At 41.7% G+C, this 19,361-nt stretch overlaps 1 protein-coding gene across 18 annotated transcripts in view; it reads right to left on the bottom strand.

The window, feature by feature from the left end:
• The window catches only part of DCAF8 (DDB1 and CUL4 associated factor 8), a 41,531-nt gene that overhangs the window by 3,005 nt on the left and 19,165 nt on the right, over positions 1–19,361 (bottom strand). For 16 of the 18 annotated variants that reach the window (XM_004442781.3, XM_087440886.1, XM_087440840.1 and 13 more), the window contains 7 exons: positions 18,529–18,623; positions 13,820–13,930; positions 6,562–6,634; positions 6,035–6,092; positions 5,413–5,520; positions 3,889–4,019; positions 91–210 (listed from right to left, as the gene is read on the bottom strand). In XM_004442781.3, coding sequence (XP_004442838.1) covers positions 91–210; positions 3,889–4,019; positions 5,413–5,520; positions 6,035–6,092; positions 6,562–6,634; positions 13,820–13,930; positions 18,529–18,623 — 696 coding nt within the window. Of the gene's footprint in view, positions 1–90; positions 211–1,791; positions 1,898–3,316; positions 3,688–3,888; positions 4,020–5,412; positions 5,521–6,034; positions 6,093–6,561; positions 6,635–13,819; positions 13,931–18,528; positions 18,624–19,361 lie in introns of those variants that run through there. The other 2 variants (XR_015554695.1, XM_087440890.1) reach the window with 2 other exon arrangements.

The following is a 19,361-nucleotide window of genomic DNA, read 5'->3' as shown; positions in this document are numbered from 1 at the left end:
ACAGGGCAGCAAGTTGTTCCTTCCTATGACAATGAAGACTCGTAACAGTATGGGGATAAATAAAAAGAACATATGCCGTCAGCTACTTACGTCCTTCAACCCTGTAAGCTCGGTGGAAGTTTCAGCTGTGGGTGCCCAGATCTTGACATCATGGTCTAGGCCGCTGGTTGCCAGCACAGGCAGGTGAGGGTGGGGCTCAAGACAGTTTACCTGGTCAGGAGAAAAGGAAAGCACAAGTTTAGGTGTATGGGGGAGTAGGATTTAAAAACCACTATGCACCCTGAGCTAAACAACTGTCTTGGATTAGGGCTGAGGCAGCAGCTGGAAAGGCAGGCCCACCCATCATGAGCCTAGGCCAAAGGGTCCTGGGGGTGGAAGAAACACTGGACACAGACTGGGTATAAGACCAGGCCCATCTCTCATTTCCTAGGTATAGGTAGCAGTGGCCTCATCCCCAGACACAGCCCTAGGGGTGGGCAGGTGACTGGCCAACTTACTGCCGGCTTCACAAAAAGGCAATGAGGTCCAGATGACCTCATTCACTCCAGATTCCACAGCTCCCCTTGCCCAAGGCTGGAAAAAACCATCTCAGTGGCTTTCACCAAGTGGCAAATTTTTAAAAATGAAGAAAGCAGCAGCTGCCACTGAGCCCCCAGAGAAGAGTCAGAGAACAATTACATTCACTTGGCACTGTTTACTAGAACTGGAGGAAGGCACAGGCTGGGAAGAAGATGAGCTGGGGAGTGGTGGGGTAGTGGAGGCACTTGTCTGCTTTGAGAACCCTGCAGATCCAAGGGGACAGCATCCTGCTACCTGCCCTGAAAGCACAACAGGCTCAGCTACAGGGCAGCACAGTATAGTAAGGCAGCTTCCTGGGGAACCCAAAGCCTCAATCTCAGCCACCCTCTGGGTATATTCACTGAGCAGGAGAAATGAACTATGGCAGGCAGGCAGGCCTTCTGGCTCAGGCAGCTTCCTTCTGTCTGAAAGCACCCATGCCCCCTGCTGTCTGACTTGGAATCATCAGCCTTCCTAACAGGGTAGGGCAGGGCAGCTCCCATCCCCACCGGAAGAGCTGGTTCCAGATCTAGCTGCTAAAGCATTATCGGGCTTTTAGTCAGATGAGGAATAGGTAAAAAAGGCACCCAGAAGAAAGAAGGTCTGGTCCTAGCCACTCCTCACCTCACCCCACCCTGCCTTGCAGCTACCCTATAGTCCAAGAAAACAACCCCTGGCAAAGAGCCTTTTTTAGTTCTCTCTGGACCAATCTCTTCTGCCTTGCCTGCACACGCAGAGAGCAGCTGAGGGGAAGCTGGGGCCAGCGTGGAAAACAAAACTGACCTACAGACTTACAATCTTTGTCTTCCATTTTACAAATAAACAAATAAATGCTCAGAAAAGTCTGAAGCTAAGTTTGGGCCTAAGGGTAAAGCAGAAACCCCATTTCCCTCCTTCTCCTTCTCTCACTCCACATATCAGCTCACTGCAAAGTTTATATTTGGGCTCTTTTGGGAAGTGTGGAAGGGGTCCCAGGATTTGGAGCATGAGGAGGCACTAGACAGAAATTCCATTGCCTGGGAGTATTATCAAAAGATACGTGACAACTTACACATACAAACCTGAAGTCATTCATTCATCTCCTGATAAGCCCTTGCTACCCCTCTACCCTGACCTAGCTCTGCTTGAACAAGTCAGTAAAATAAAAAAGCACAGGGAAGAAATTCCTTGGAATTTAAGACTAAGGACAAAGCCAATGGCAAGAGGAACAACAGAATAAATGACATACAGTACCTGAGTTGGAGCCTGCAGGGGGAGCCGACAGAGAGCTTCTGGGCCAGGGTACCTGGTCACTTCACCAGACCTGTCTGAATGCCAGGACTTATCCTGTCAATAATGCCTGAGCAGAGAAAAGAGCTCTGGCCTTAGATGACTGGGCTAGGGGATGGAGGGAAAGGGATGAAGCAGCCAAGTGGTTTTGGGAGACTAAGGATTGTCCTTTGACATCACCCCCCACCCTTGTCCCTGAATGGGAACAAAGAAAAGGACTAGAGTTTGAGCCAAAAACAGTCAAGAGACCTGAGCAAGGTGGCCGATAATTTCTAAGATCCTTTCTGGTTCTAACATTCTACTTTATGATATAGAACTGCTATGAGTCTACACTGAGTGTGGTGCCTGGTGACCCCACTGCTGGAAGGTTAAGACAAAAAAAATAGAGGGAGCCAAGTGAGGATCACATGAATAATTCAGCTTACACAGAGGCAAGAACAAGCTAGGAAACTCACTTCACGGTACAGTCTCTATACACCTCTTGTTCTAGTCCCTCACTTTTAGGACCAGAAAAACTCAGGCCTGAGGCCCACCCATCCCAAACAGATGCCCTCCCCACCTGAGAACCTGGATTAATCATCAAATCCTGATATTGGCTGAGCTGAAAACAAACTGGCCTGCAGAGTGATTTTGGAGAACAGACAAGTGCTGGCCTGCGGGAGGGCATTCAGCCCTGCATCTCTCTGGAACAGAATGTAAGACAATAGTTTACGATAAAGAAAGGATTCACTGGCCACTTTTGACTTGGTTCTGACTACATGCTTATTGCAGAATTCTCTTTAAGACTCCAGTATTTCGGGTGTGTTACCGCAGATAATAGAAGAGGACCTACTGGAAGAGTAGGAAATGAAGTAGGCAACAGTGAGACACATCTTCAAGTTCTAGACTCCTCTCCACTTACATTCAGGCTATAAAAGCCTTGGATCTATACTGGTCGCAGGTCTCAAAAATTTAGAGGAAACCAGAAGAAAATCTGAAATAGCTTCAAACCAGGGCAAGAAACACAACAAGGAAGGGGATCCCAACTGCAAGGAACCATCCTAAATTCTAACACTAGTCTCTGGAGAAACCTCATCAAGAGATGGCTGGGCTCTCTGCAGCTCCCCACAGCTTACAAGGAATGAAAGGGAAAAGAGACCAAGCTGTCTCAGCCATTACTCAGAGGCTCTTAACCAGACTATCTCGGGTAATCAGTACAATGTAGTCTCCCAAACTGTCTCTTGCATATATTCTACAATCCAAAAACCTTGTAATAGAAAGCTACTGAACTTCTTCTTGACTCCGGGTCTCAAAAAAGGAAAAAAAAAAATTATGGTTAGCTAGATACATCTTAAGAGCTGACCACTCTTCACTCCCCAATTCAGGATCCTCATGCTTCCTTTTTGCCCTATCTCTACGAAGGTTATCTGTAGAATTCAAAGGACAAACAGACTGTGATATGATCATGGGTTGTATAGCAGGCTGCTTTAAAAAAGAAAACACACACACATTTTGCCGTATTTGCTCTCTCCCTATATATACATATATATCATGTTTATTTGTATCCATTTGAACGTAAGCTTGACACTTCATCCTTAAATACTTAATACATATCTCCTAAGTACAAGGATATTCTCCTACATAAACAGAATGCTATTATCACATCAAATAAATTTAACATCGAATGCCACATTATCTAACGTACAGACCATATTCTGATTTTCCCAACTATCCGAAAAATGCTCCTATGTAGGATGGTGTGATGGTTCTTGGTCCTTGAACTCTGATGTTTTTCTTTTGGAAAAGGTCCATGCCTAGAGATACTTCACTCAGGCCAGGGGTTCTTCCCTAAGATCCCTTTCTCTTCTCAATAAACTGTGCCTTAGAGGGGCAGAAGAAAGGAAAGGGAAGAAAACATTCCATCAAAACCTCAGCACCCCCAGACTATACTGCCTTTTAGCTGGCTAGACATCTAAGACAATGGTGTCATGACATCACAGTGAAAATTCAGTGGTCCTGCTAAAACCTACCTTAATGACTGGAGAGAATAGGGAGCCAGCCAGCCCAGCACACCATACTCACCACGCCTCCTTTGTCCCCCTCCATGAACTGAATGATCTGGCAGGATGATTTCTCCCAGAGGAAGATGTGCCCGCAGTCACTACCGCTCACCACAAACTCACTCTTGGGGCCATAGAAATTGACGCCTTTTACTGAAATGATAAATGAGGGAATAAACCACACGAGGGCTGGCATCAGGCCTATGTATATTTACCTCATAGACAATTTAGTTATTCACAAACTGTACATCAGCTAAGAGCCAAAGAATTCCTTTCATTTTCACAAAACACATCAAGGGATTATGCATGTATAATAGATAGTTATAACAAGATACCAGTCCCAGAGACTATTTATATTCTCCCAAAGAGCTCAAAAGGGCTGAGGAGTTGCAGTCCCTAAGCAACAGCCTCAGTCTCATTAGTCTACACCCTACTGAACAACCACAGGCCTCACTAACGCCTTATCTGTCCCAACCTGAATCGCCCCAGCTCTGCCCACTCCCAGGCAGCACTGTCCTATGTCTTGGGATTATCCTCAGAATGTGTACTTCATTGGTACCTTGTCAATGCTTCCTGAGTCATCAGCTGATGACCAAGACTGATGGAGGTATGTGCCACAACTGCCTATAAGAAGCATCTGATCTGTGCTTGCTGCCAAGACTGAACAATAGCGATCCACTCTCTGAAATTAGTAAGAGAAGCCAAGAGTCCCAATTACTATGTCCAGTTCTATACCAGTCATGAGACTGCCACTTTCTTTTGTCTGCCCATGGACTAAGATCCAAGTACAGATTTTTCCCTTTCTTCTCCCCAGCTCAAGAGAAAAAGGAAACTAACTGCTCTCTCCAAGTCAAAATTATGATAGATACCTGTTAGGAGTGGTAACAACACTGAAGAGCAGTGATTCCTCAACTTTTCTGTACATTAGAATCACGTAGGGAGCTTTTAAAAATCCCACTGGAGTTGTACCTCATACCAATCAAATCAGAATGTCTGGGGATGGGAGGCAGGCCTCAGTATTTTCAAAAGATTGTCAAGTGACTCTACTGTGCAGCCAAATTTGGGAATCACAGACAGAAAAAAAAGGCCAATCTTCATCTCAAACTTGGGTGAGGTACTATCACCATTCCTTCTCTGCATCATTCAAAAGAATCATTTATTTCCTCCTCCTCCCTAGACATACAAGCTCATCCCCCCCATTTTAGGCAATTCAGTACCACTGACTAACAAGGGCTTTCCTGGACTCCCTAACAGACCTTTTAATCCTGAAGTTACCTGAAATCATAAGAAAGATATAGTCAGTCTAGTCTCCTTATGTCCAAACCAGGTAACATCACTACAGTGGTGAGAGATGCTCCTGAGCCCTCTCTCCTCTAGCACAGTTGGCCCATGAAAACTCTAGGCCAATTAGGGATACCCTCTCACTGCCCTCAGTGACAGGCAGCCTACTCCTTTAGGTAGTTCCTATTTGTACAACCTGAAAGAGATATTGTGGTTCTCCAAGCCAACAGACTTGGGCTATAGAAGCTAGAAAAGACAGCCTCACCTGTGGCGTTATTTCTGTGGCCCTTGTATCTCTTAACATACTGGGCCCCGTCACTGTGAGAGGAGTTGAAGAGGTAAATGTCTTCATCATTGTAACTGGCCAGGAGCTCTGCCAAGAACAAGCACACAGCAGTGAAGGCAAAGGCTGAAAAAAGCTGGGACCAGGAGTTGGGGGTTGGGGTGGGGCTTCTTGCCAGTAGTGCCCCCTCCTAATACCCAGGTACAGCACCCATCTTACTCAGTTGGAACAGCAGGCAAGTCAGGTGTCTAGGGTAGATTAGGAACACACTGCCAACCCAGGGGTAGCAGAATGCTCAGGAAGATCATACCCATTAACTCAGAAATGAGTCAAAGGCATAAGAACCTGCTAAGGCAAGTAGCCTGGGCTTCAGGACAGGCCCTGCCAAATATCATCTGCAGCATCTGCAAGTGGTGCCTGGCATCTCCAAGGGTCATCTGCTGCATCCTCCCACTGTGTGCTCACCATCGGCAACTACTCCCCAGCTGCTCCACTTGGAGCTATAGCACAGTGGTGAGCACTGGAGGGCACATGCCTCACTGGCTCAGCAGCTCCCTAGACAGAGGGGGCATGCCAGCCTAGGAGCTGGGCCCTGCTCACGTACCTGTGCCGTCGTGGCTGTACACAAGACAGGTGATGTTTGCTTTGGACTCACTGTTCACCTGCAATAAGGAGCAGATACTGACTGATGCCCCACCCCCCCATTTGTTATACCACCTTCAGGAAACAGGTTTTCCTTCAAACTCCCCTGTATCTTCTCCCAGAGATTGAGAGAGAAAAAGACAAGAGACAGGAGTACAACTGATGAAATGTGACCACCTCAGGGAGGAGAGGGCTTTCTGTTGGTTGTCTTCTATGTGCTAGCCATTTTATATACACTTTATCTCATTAGGCCTGACCACCATGGTGCAAGGCAAGGATCTTTATCTCGATTTTGTCAATAAGAAAACTGAGGCTAACAAGGTGAGGTGACCGCTCAAGATCACGAAGCTGATAAGTGGTAGAGCCAGGATTCAAATTCAGGTGTCTGCCTCGAAAGTCCAAGCTCTTTCCCCCATACCAACAAGTTTGGGGGTAGCTTTGGGGTCAAGTCAGGGAAGCCTGGAGACACAGGACCTTCATGAATCTTACCAGGTGATGAGGACAGAATTTCTTGAGTACTCCATTGTTCTCATTCTCATCAATTTTCCTCTGGTCATAAATCCTGTGGTGAAACAAGCAATGAACATGTCAAAATTTTTTAAATGATCCCTTGAAGAGTTGCAATTCAATGTAGTGGCAGGAACAGCAGTCAGCTGGATGTCAGGATAGACAAAGGATGTTCCCTAACCACGTTCTGGCTCATGCTCTTCCTTGAAGGTCCTCGTCTCCTACCCACTTTCCAAATGCTACCTCTTTTATCCAGGCACTTCCCATTTCAAGCGGTAATCTTCAATTGAAGTGGCTTCTCTCTCCTCTCAGCTTTTAGATCACTTATTGTTTATTTTCACTGAAATAACAACATTACTATAGAGCTTTTTGTGTGTGTATGTAACCTTCCCAACAGTGTTTATTATTCATGGGTAGAGACCATGCATTATATAAGTCAGTGGGTCTTCAATCCTTTCTTGAAATCTTATGGTCAGTTCTCCCTCTCATCCCCTCAACAAACTATTACAAACCACCACTTATATGTCCTCAAGACTCCCTCTCTCCTTCCTTCATTCTCATCAAGCACCAAACTACCTTCACCTTCCCTCATCTCTCCAATACAACCTTTAAATTAATCATTCATTCAAATATTTATGGCACATACTATGTGCCAAGTCTTATGCTAGGTGCTGGAAATACAGTGAGGAATAAGACAGCTCTAGTCCCTGTCTTCACCCATCAGTCTCCTCCAATCTCAGAGCCTCATGTTTCCAGAGCTGCTCTTAATCTCATCCCTCCAAGGACCTTGTCTGTTTGATTAGTCCATTTCTCTCAACCTCTTCCTCATCACTGTCTGCCCATTTTCTAAAAATCCTTTTACTTACTGTCCTTTCCTACTATTGCTTTTTCTGTCCTTCCCCTTGCAGTCAAATTACTGAAAAGAGCAATCTACATTCAACATTTTCATTTCCTCACTTCCTATTCACTTCTCAATCCATTCCAATCTAGCTAACCCTCAACTCACCACTGAAACTGCTCTGGCTAAAGTCATCAGTAAGCTAACTGTCAATGCCAACAAGATACTTTTCAGGTCTTCCTCTCTTGTCCTGACGTTGTTCATTACTCCTTCCCTGAAACACTTTCTTTCCTGGACGTCCAGTCACTCCTTAATGTTGTTCATGGGCTTGTCTTTCTTGGCCCATCCCTTAAACGCTGATGTTCCCCAGAGGTCTGGTCTTAAGTTCTCCTCTGAGTCTATATATGGAAATTTTAACCTAGAGTCCAAGTACTATGTAGATGACCAGAGACTGTTCTTATGTGTATTTTTACATAGTTCTCCTTATATTCTCAAAGAGGCCAGAGATTCAAAAGGTGGGAAAAATTCTGCTCAACACTTTCTTTTGGTGATCAAATTTCACTACCAATGCTTTAACTACCACCTATATACAAATATACATCTCTTAAATCTATGTCTCCAGTCCACACTTACTCTGAGCTGTAACTACCTGCCAATTGAACACTGTAATGGGATGCCCCAAAGTAAACTCATCCTCCTCCTTTCAAAACTAAACTCATTCCAAACCTACCCCTTCCCCTGAATCTTTGTCAATGACACTATCCTAAATTGAGGTGGCCAAACTGGAAATCAGGTCCTTTCTCTCTGGTACAACTAATTTCTTTCCTGTCAATTTGGGTCCCTGGGTATATTTCTTGACTATATCTGCTTTCTCCACCCTTAGTCATATTTTGCCTAGATTATTTCTAGTATCCTTCTAATTGATTTCCCTGCTCATACTATCACTAGAATTATGTCTAAAATGCAAAATTTTATGTAAATTCCCTGCTTAAATCTCTTCAGTGATTTTGTACTTTCTAATAAGTCCACACTCCTTAGTAATGCTGCCTATACTTCTCAAAGATCCCATACATTATACAACGCCCCCAAAAGCTATGCTTCCTCGAACATTTCATGTCACATCTTGTTATCTTACCTCTACATGTTTCCTCTACCTGATATACTAATTCCCCATTTGTCTTTAATGCTTCTTCTTTCAGGAAGAACAGCTAGTGAAATGATTCCTACCATATTTAAAGAGTCTGATCTGAGTTCACATACTAACTCTGCTACTTACTAGATGAGTAATACTGAGTAAATCACTTAATATTTTTAATCTTTATATATCTGTTTCTCCAGAATGATCCTTAAAGGCAGAGACCATGTCTAGCCAAGTATATATCTAAATACACAGCAGATGCTGGATGAATAAATGAATGAATCAATATATGTTTTTTCCACAATCCCTTGCTTAATATCCTGCATAAAGAGAATATCCAGGAAATGTTTGCTTTGCTAAATGAGCCAAAAAAGAAAACAGAAAAAGAAGCTATTGTACTACCAATTACTGCTCTTCAACAAATATATCAGTTGATAATCAGATTTTTTTTCCCCTCTAAACTATGTCCAAATCAACAGCTCTAAACTGTCATTAAGCCATCATAAACTTCAGCAAATTATTAAAAAAATAAGTAAATACTCAACATTTTGGTGTATGGACTATTCTGTGTTCCTCAGTATCTAATTTTTGTCCTCCTTCTTTATGGGGAAATTCTTACCTTCCTTCCCCTTTCTTCCATAAGTACTTATTAAGAACCTACTATATTCCAGATGTGATGCTAGACGAGGGGTTGGCAAACTTTTTCTTAACTGGCAAGGTAGTTAAATATTTTAAGGTGGCAGGCCGTCTACTCTCTGTCACAACTACTGAATTCTGCCATTGTAGCATGAAAGCAGCCATGGATAACATGCAAATGAATGGCTATGGCTGTGTTACAATAAAACTTGATTTACAAAAACAGGCAGTGTAGTTTGCCAACCCCTGCGCTACACAGTGGTGATACAAAGATGAATATGAATTTTTCCCCTATTTTCTGAGCATAGAACAGGAAGGATCTTGACATTTTTATTTATTTTTAAGACTTCATTCCTTAGTGCAGTTTTAGGTTTACAACAAAATTGAAAGGGCAGTAGAGGGATTTCTCATACACTCCCTGCTCATACACATGCATAGCCTCCCCCATCATCAGCATCATCCATCAGAATGGTACTTTTTTTTATTTACAAGTTTTGGCAATTATGAATAAAGCTGCTATAAACATCTGTGTACAGGTTTATGCGTGGCCATAAGTTTTCAACTCCTTTGGGTAAATACCAAGAAGTGCAATTGCTGGATCATATGGTAAGAGTATGTTTAGTTTGATGAGAAACCAACAAACTGTCTTCCAAAGTGGCTGTATCATTTTGCATTTCCACCAGCCATGTATAAAAGTTCCTGTTGCTCCACATACTTGTCAGCATTTGGTGTTGTCAGAGTTCCAGATTTTAGCCATTCTAAAAGATGTGTAGTGGTATCTCATTGTTGTTTCAATATGCATTTTCCAAATGACATATGATGTGGAGTATCTTTTCTTATACTTATCATCTGTATATCTTCTTCAGTGAGGTGTCTGTTTAGGTCTTTGGCCCATTTTCTAATTGGGTTGTTTGTTTTCTTTTTTTTTTTTTGTGAGGAAGATCAGCCCTGAGCTAACATCTGATGCCAATCCTCCTCTTTTTTGCTGAGGAGGACCAGCCCTGGGCTAACATCCGTGCCCATCTTTCTCTACTTTATATGGGACGCCGCCACAGCATGGCTTGACCAGCGATGCGTCAGTGCACGCCTGGATCCGAACCTGCGAACCCTGGGCCACCAAAGTGGAGCACATGCACTTAACCACTGTGTCACCAGGCTGGGCCCATGTTTGTTTTCTTATAGTTGAGTTTTAAGAGTTCTTTGTATATTTTAGATACTAGTCCTTTACCAGACGTGTCTTTTGCAAGTATTTTCTCCCAGTTTGTGGTTTGTCTTCCTTTTTATTTTTTTTTCTGAGGGAGATTGGCCCTGAGCTAACATCTGTTGCCCATCTTCCTCCTCCTTTCCTTCTTCTTCTCCCCAAAGCCCCAGTAGATGTACATCCTTCTGGTTGCGCTATGTAAGATGCCACTTCAGCATGGCTTGATGAGCAGTGTGTAGGTCTGCGCCCAGGATCTGAACCAGTGAACCGCAGGCCACCGAAGCAGAGAATGCAAATTTAACCGATAAGCCACTGGGCAGGCTCTGTGGCTTATCTTCTAATTCTTTTGATATTGTCTTTGACAGAGTAGAAGTTTGTAATTTTAACCAAGCCTCGCTTATCAATTACGTCTTTCATGGATCATTTCTTTGGTGTTGTTTCTACGAAGGCATCACCACACCCAAGGTCATCTAGGTTTTCTCCTAAGTTATCTTCTAGGAGTTTTACGGTTTTGGGTCTTACTTTTAGGTCTATGATCCATTTTGAGGTAATTTTTGTGAAGGGTGTAAAATTTTTGTCTAGATTCATTTTTTTACATGTGGATGTCCAGTTGTTCCAGCACCATTTGTTGAAGAGACTGTCTTTGCTCCATTGTACTGCCCTTGCTTCTTTGTCAAAGATAAGTTGACTATATTTATGCGAGTCTATTTCTGGGCTCTCTATTCTATTCCATTATTCTGTCTATTTTGCTGATACAACACTGTCTTGATTACTGTAGCTTTATAATAAGTCTTGAAGTCAGGTAGCGTCAGTCCCCCAACTTTGTTCTTCTCCTTCAATACTATGTTGGCTGTTCTGGGTCTTTTACCTTTCCACATAAACTTTAGAATCAGTTTGTTGATATCCATGAAGTAACTTGCTTGGATTTTGATTGGGATTGCGTTGAATCAACAGATTAAGTTGGGAAGGACTGACATCTCCACAATATTGAGTCTTCCTATGCCCTTGACATTTTAAATCAAAGAATGGTTTCAGCGCGGTCTCAACACTCTTACTGCAACTCTCTCCACAGGCCTTCAGGTACCCACTAACTTGTTACCTTAAGCCTCTCTCTTCCCTCCTCACCTCCTCTTTTACCCCACCTGCTCTTTTTTTTTAAACTGTATTTTCTTTATTTTTTTCCCCCCAAAGCCCCAGTAGATAGTTGTATGTCACAGCTGCACATCATTCTAGTTGCTGCATGTGGGACGCGGCCCCAGCACGGCCGGAGAAGCGGTGTATCGGTGCGCGCCCGGGATCCAAACCCGGGCCGCCAGCAGTGGAGCGCGCACACTTAACAGCCACGCCACAGGGCCGGCCCACCCCACCTGCTCTTAATCTAGCGTTCTCTCAGTGTCTCTGACATCACTCTAAAGATAGGGGAGCAAGGTGCCTATTTATTGACTGTGTTGTATGAACCAGGGCCCATACCAAACCCTTTAGCAATAAATTTACATGTCAACCAATCACAATGCAAAATCTACCACTACAGGATTCATTCATCTGATACATTCTCCTTGTCTTCACACCTGTAAATTCTTAAACCAATCGAAGCAAAATTTAGTAGTAGGGACTCACACCTACACCACCTCCACTTGCCTACTTTTTTTTCTTTCTTCCTTTTTTGGCCATAGGCCAAAACACATGTTTCTCGAAGGCTTCCCTTAAATGCTTCTTTGTAATCCTAAACTAAAATTCAGTATTCATGATGCAAAAGGCTTGAGGATGAGTAAGCTATTTCTCTGTATTCCTATGAAGAAATTCTTTCAGGCTAGGAGTGAAAGCTAATGGTGTTATGATATAAAATATTCAGCAAAAGTATTTTCAAATTTGTACTGGAAGGTGAGCTCTTTAGGTTGTTTCAAAGAATCAAGAAAGAGGAATCCCAAAACACCCAACTCGCTGAACTGAAGAGGTGCCAGATAAACTGAGGATGATCCTGATGTCAGAGAAGAGTTGGGGTGCTGGAAGGGCTATCTGCTCATGCAGGGTCAGTGTGCCTCAAAATCTACACCTGCTTCTGCCAAGTGAATAGGCTATTATCTGCTGAGAACTTGGGATGTACCAAGGGATTCAGGATATTGAAGCTGACAAGAGACAGAAGATCTGAGTATTTCTCCTTGTGCGGAAATGCTAAAACTAATTTCCAGCCCCACTCGAACCCTGGGAAAGTATCAGCTTTGGATTTAGGCATTATCAACTGCAGTTCTTCATACAGCCAACTCCTCCAATCTCCTTCAAACATCGAGGTTCTAGTGGTTGGATTATCTAGAGACACTGACTTTTCAAACAATCCAGAGCTCTAAGCAGGAAATCCCAATTAGAAATTTTAGTGAATGCTCAATTTTGAGAAGGCAGCATCTGAGAGTTCTGACAACTACAATCCTTTTTGATCTGATTAAAAAAAAAACCTACTTTCTTATTAAAAAAAAAAATCTACTGCTACGTATTTGCTATTGGTGAACAGAGGAAAGGAATTTAGAAGGCAAGGGAAACAGAAGAAGAAGACAGAGTTAAGAGTTGTCCAATTCTCTTGTGGCAAGATTCTCGAACAAGCTAAAGTCATCTCTCATGTATTTCTAAAAACTTAGTCTATCCCCATGATTCTTATTAACAAAATTAATTTCAGAACATAGTTATAAAAATGTGCTCTCACTTAAAAAGAAAGACAATGCTTTTCACCCACCTTCAGGAGAGCAAAAAGTCATTCATTTTTCTAGTGATCCTTTCCCTCCTCCGTTTCAAACTGATGATCCCTCAGCAACCAAAAAAATAGGCCAACTAGATAGAACTGGGATACAGTTTGTGACTATGGGTCACCAGGAAACTAACTGGTACACATGGAGATTAAATCATGAACTCTATTTTCCTTAGGATGTGCCTCAATCATCAGTTTTAGAACAGATGTTCACAGTAACAAAGATATCACTATGGATAAAGAAAAGTGGTTCAGGACAGTGGGAGCCAAAAACCCTGAGTTCACACTAAGTACTCCCCCAAGTCAAATCATTTCTGTATCTGAAACTAGTATTTAAAATATCTAGTGCGTGTTAATTTATATACGAAGAATGGTGGAAGATATTTACTAATACAGCACTTGCTAGTAAACCTGGGTTTATGCCTTAGCTGCTATGTGGGGATGCTGGTCAATTCATCAAACTTCTTTAAAACTTGATAATCTCTATACTATGTTAAGCCATCCTCAGAGATTGTTACATTAGGGAACAGAATGCCTCAGAAGCTTAAACTCTTTGGAAGATGGTAAAAAAATCAAGATGGTGGTTACTGGAATTCTAAGCAATTCATACCTTTCCATAAGGGACACCTGGTAGTAGACAATGTATCAGAGTCTCCAACTCTCAAGGACACAAAACAGCCACAGACTCACCTTACAAACTGATCTCGTCCACCCACGGCAAACTGGTGGGTATTGGCAGGATTCACATAGATTGTATACAGCCCCACTTTCTTCTCCTTCTCTTTTGTCACCACCAGTTTCCTTTAAGAGAAGAAAAACACAAAAGTTATATTCTCCAAAAGATCTAGGTGGTCATGGCCAGTGAGAGCAGAGAGAGTAATGCAGACATAGCTAATAAGAAACCAAACAGATTCTCATTTGGAAAGAAAGAAAAAAAGTGGTTTTGTTTGTTTTGAACACTGGAACAAGAAAAAGACAAAAACCACCTCCACATATATTTACTAAATACTACTCTGGGGATGGAAAAAAAAAAAACATGTGGTGAAGTCATTTTCTGGTGTTCTTCAAGAACTATAGTTAAAAGTATATGAAAGTATTGCTCCTCAAGTAGTCTCAGTTTAGGTGGAGTCCAACATGATAACCAATCATTAAACAGACAATATTACCCACATCTTCCCATTCTTTATTTATAAATACATCTTCCCAATCACCTGGGAGCAGGGAGCGAGGGGAGGATGAATCATAGAAAGAGTGGACAGAAAAGACCTTAAAGTCAGAGTCTACCTCCCAGATTTCAGAAAAGTGTCACTTAAAATGCAGCTTCAAAAAAGCACGCTGAAAAATGACAAGCCATAGTTTTCTAGCACAAGGGCAATCCAAAACAGCATCTTCTCTCCTTATCTGAAGCAAATTAGGAAAGAAGTTTCTTATGAAGATAGCTGTTTTTGAGGTTGGAAAATAATTTCTAAATTATTCTTCTGGTTGTACCACAAAAAAGGTGATCCTTAGGAGGGCATGGGGCCCTGAAGAAACGCTACAAAATTTCAGAGTTTTAGCCAGAAGATTCTGGCTAAATAGCTATAATTTGTCCCAGCTTAAGGGTGGCACTATGAATAGTCTTCCCATATCAAAGTGTCCAAGCAGTCAAATTTGACATCATAAAGATTAGGAGGGGTCGGCCCGGTGGCACAGTGGTTAAGATCAGCGTGCTCTGCTTCAGCGGCCCGGGGTTCACAGGTTTGGATCCTGGGTGTGGACTTACACCACTCATCAAGCCATGGCATGGCAGAGACCCACATATGAAATAGAGGAAGAGGGGCACAGATGTTAACTCAGGGCCATTCTTCCTCAAGCAAAAAGGGGAAAATTGGCAACAGGTGTTAGCTCGGGGCCAATCTTCCTCACCAAAAAAAAAATTAGTAAACTCATACGAAAAGAAGGGGCTTGGCTTTAGCTTTCATTTTTAATTCTAAGCTTTTGCTTATTTCTGTTGCTATGGAAACTGAAAGAAATATAACCATGACAACGAGTTTCTCTGTAAAGAAACGATTTTTGCATCCTCTCTGTATGGTCAAAGTCACTGCAGCCTAGAGCTGCTCTAGGCAAAGTGGACAGATTTTATTTGATTTTAAAATCTCTGCAGGCTTCCATAAAAAGACTAGTGTACAGAGGTCATTAAAAATGAATGTCATTAGAGAAAACACACAAACACATACATAACCCTCAAAAACACAAGGCAGAATACATATCAAAAAAGAGTTTCAGGAACAAAACTAGCAATGGAGAAGAGGCAGCTCTTATTGGGTTTTAGATAGGGGAAAGGAATAGGAGCAGATGCTGCTCCTTTTCACAGGACCATTTCAATTTCCTCAACAATTTGGATTTTCAGAAAGAGAAGGTCAGACAAATATAAAGATTACCATGTGGAAGCAAAATGAAGAAACTGAAGGGACAGATTATAAAGTACTGGCTCGACTATCATGTAATCCTGACAAAAAGCTCAATCTTTCTATGCCTCAATTTATTTACCTAAAACAAACAATTCTCCCTCCCAATGCATAAGTGCACAGAGTACCTTCAGCTCTCTGAGGAACATGCAGAGGGGCTATAAAAATGATTAATCATGACAGCGGGAAAAAAAAATTTTCACATCAAAGGGAGGCAGCACACAAAACCATACGAAACAATTTACCAAATTTAGCCTTAAAATTTGCAGTTTTTTAATGAGCAGGTATGTTCCAGCAAAAAGGAAAAAGTAATTACAGATCTGACCAAAGGATTCCTTTGAAGAATATCTCAAACTGGCTTCCACTGGCTAAAGGAATATCCCACCCACAGCTCCAAATGTAAGTCCTTTCCTGAAATGTTAGCCAATTTCACCAGCTTCCTGAGACTCAGCTATCATATATACACAAAAGAAAAACTCCCCCATGCCAACTCCACAGAGGAATGCCTCTGATATAGGTGGATGTTCAGGTACCAGTTTAACGCATAAGGATAGCTTGGATCTTCTGGCCATAACCTTCACATTCAGTCTCCCACCTCATTCCACCCTTCTATTACTTCTTCAACTTTCCCAAAGCAAAAACTTTTGAAGGCTCACTGTCTCTTATTCCCCAAATCCAGAATTCGGGCCTCCTCCTATTCTAAGTTTCTCCTATGTTCCCTCTTTTAGTTTCTACTCTATGTATCATTGCTTGCATCTAGATCCATTGGTCAACTCTCAGTCAGATCTTCTGTCTAAATCATTTCATTCCAAATTTGATAATCTGCTAGTCATCTGTTCTACCCATTACTTGAACCAGATTCCTAATTCCTTGTGGCCTAACAGTAGTTTTCCTCTGAACCTGATCCACCGGATAAGATCTTATTCTGCTTCACAACTCTCTACCAGAGCAGACCAAACAAACGCCTATCATTTTTTTGCATGTTTGCCCTTCCCCTCCCCTCTGGAAAAACTTGCTATGTTCTATTATCATCAGAGAACCATGGAACTTTAGAACTGAAAATAACAAACATCATTCAGTTCAAGAGATTAAATGATTTTCTCAAAGCTAGATAACTGCAGGCTAGTACTAGCAGGCAGATCCCTTGTCACCCAGGCCTGTTGCCTTTCCAGTATAAACCCATTATCTCTCAACCCTCAACTTCTTGGAGGTTTATGTAAGTAACCAGTACATCCTTTCTACAAGCCTAAAACATTAAGCAGTTTTTGAAATTCTTGCACTTTCTAAAGAACTTTTTCTAAACTTATCTCTCTAAAAATAAAAGTCTAATAATAATCAGCTTTAAAATTATATTCCCTAAATTAACCTATGTTTTACTTGTATGCTATGTAAATCAGTGACATCCCTTACTCAATATTGGTATTGACAGACAAGATTTGTTATGATAATTTTTAATTTTTAACACAATAAATAATCTAGATAATCCATCCACAAAGTAGTGGTTAAATAAACTGTGGTACACCAAACAAACTGTGGTACACCAAACGCTATGATGCACATGTCATGATCAAAAACAAGGCAGACCTTTATGGTCTGACATAGAAAGATCTCCAAAAGACATAATAACGTGAAAAAAACAAATTACAGAAACATATATATATACACACATATGTTTATATATACATATAATTATCCCATTTATGGGGAAAAGTGTATATGTATATATTAAGACACGTAAAAGTATACAACAAGGATTGGAAAGGTATTCAAAATTTTTAACAATGGTTACCAACAGCTAGAAAAGTGGGTGGCGGGGTAAGGGAAGTGTGCATGAGGGAGCATTTACATTTTGTCCATATACTTATTATTTTAATTTTTAAAACAAGATGTATTTGTTTACTATAAGAGCAATAAAAATGAAAAAAGGAAAATAAAATAATTAGTAGCTACAATTTAATCAGTTCCAGTCATAGTGCCAGACACCATGTCAGGACATCAAATACACTTATCAATAATCCTCACAGAAACCAGAGAAAAAGAGATTGATCGATTATGCCCAGAGTGAGGCTGAAGAAACTGAAGTTCAGAAAGGTTACATAGGTCATAAATAGTAGTGTCTGAGTTGAGATTTGACCTAGGTCTGCCTGGATCCAAACAAGATGCTATGTTCTTTCTATGGTATCACACAGCTAAAAAGAGATATAATTTACCCATGAGTCTCAAATTCCTATAAAAAATGAACTGTGATATGCTAAGAGCTCTACTATAGCTACCAATATTTTTGTTCAAGATTTATTATTTGTTTACATGTTTCTATACGTAACTGAACTGAAAACTACATAGGACCACATCTCTAAGCTGCTTTCAGAATGTGCTTCTTGTGGGTAAGCTGAGTGGCATCCAAGTGAATGGAGAGTGGAAGATCATCAAGTTATTAAAGCTCAGGGCTGGCCTGGTGGTGTAGTGGTTAAGTTCACGTACTCCGCTTGGGCAGCCCGGGGTTCACGGGTTCAGATCCTGGGCACAGACTTGCACATCGCTCATCAAGCCATGCTGTGGCAGTGTCCCACATACAAAATAGAGGAAGACTGGTATAGATGTTAGCTCAGGGACAATCTTCCTCAAGCAAAAAGAGGAAGATTGGCAACAGATGTTAGCTCATGGACAGTCTTCCTCACCAAAAAAAAGAAAAAAGTTATTAAAGCCCACATGTAATAAGATAACTGAACCTTGCTTTAGAAATGAAGGTAGACCGAATAGTATTTCACTGCTGAGAAACAGACAAACAGCAACAAAGACATAAGGATATTCCCCTAAACCTTAATCTGCTTCTTCTCATAAGCACAAAGGGACTATTCTGATGGACCAGAGAGTAGAGCATTACCTAGAGCATGTGGAATATTTTCAAGGCCAAGAGCTCCAGTTCCGTGAAAATTCTACTGCTATACTTACGAAGCTGGCCGGTCTTGTCTGAGGTCAATGGTGAAGACAACTGCATCTTCACCTGCAGAGAGGAACGTACAGGGAGAGTCTGGTTCCAGGGCCAACTGAAGGAGAAAAAAGGGAAAGGATGAGGTGTCTAAAGACTAGAATTAGAGGTTGTCTAGTTCACTCCTTTATCTTTAGGAAGGGCTGCATTTAAAACAACTCAGCAAGAGAAATGTCTACCCTTTTTGTTGTAAAATCCCAGGAAAAGAGATAATTTAATAAGCCCATTCTTTCTTGTTCTGTGTGAATTACTTACAGCCTGTCAAAAAGATAGGTGATTTGCTATTTCAACTAAGTCCCCAAGGGATTTGAACAGTGCTACCAAAGGATAATATCAACCATTAGGACTAATTCTCAAATAAAATCAATTCTACACCCTCAAGTGGGGGATAGAAATGATGTCCAAGTTTCATTCCCTATAGCTTAGTTCTAACAGTTATTTATCTAATGGCTTGGGGATAGGCTTAAGAATCAAAGAAATAGGGCTGAGCCATCTGGGCTAGAAAAGGATACTCCAGGTCCACCTACATATTTGCCTGGGGTTTGTAAGAAGAGAGACCCATTCTCTTTCCATGGCATGGAAGAACACAGTGCCTAGTGTGAGACTAAGCAGCTCTTAGCTTCTCAGTGGCTGCCACCATGACTATTTGGCCTATATTCCCAGCTCTAAATAGGGCTTCCAGAAATAGTGCTGTTTGTGCACTGAGAGTTGTGAGCAGAAAAGCTGGAGCTCTCACATATGAGGAGCCAACCACTAGCACCTTGGAGCTGTTAAGGTGTTTTAAATACAATCAGAG

The sequence above is a fragment of the Ceratotherium simum genome, chromosome 2 (assembly GCF_057802395.1).
Source record: "Ceratotherium simum simum isolate JZ-2026a chromosome 2, ASM5780239v1, whole genome shotgun sequence".
In the NCBI taxonomy this organism is placed as follows: Eukaryota; Metazoa; Chordata; class Mammalia; order Perissodactyla; family Rhinocerotidae; genus Ceratotherium; species Ceratotherium simum.
Note: the sequence above shows the minus strand (reverse complement) of the source record. Positions and strands in the feature narration are given on the sequence as shown.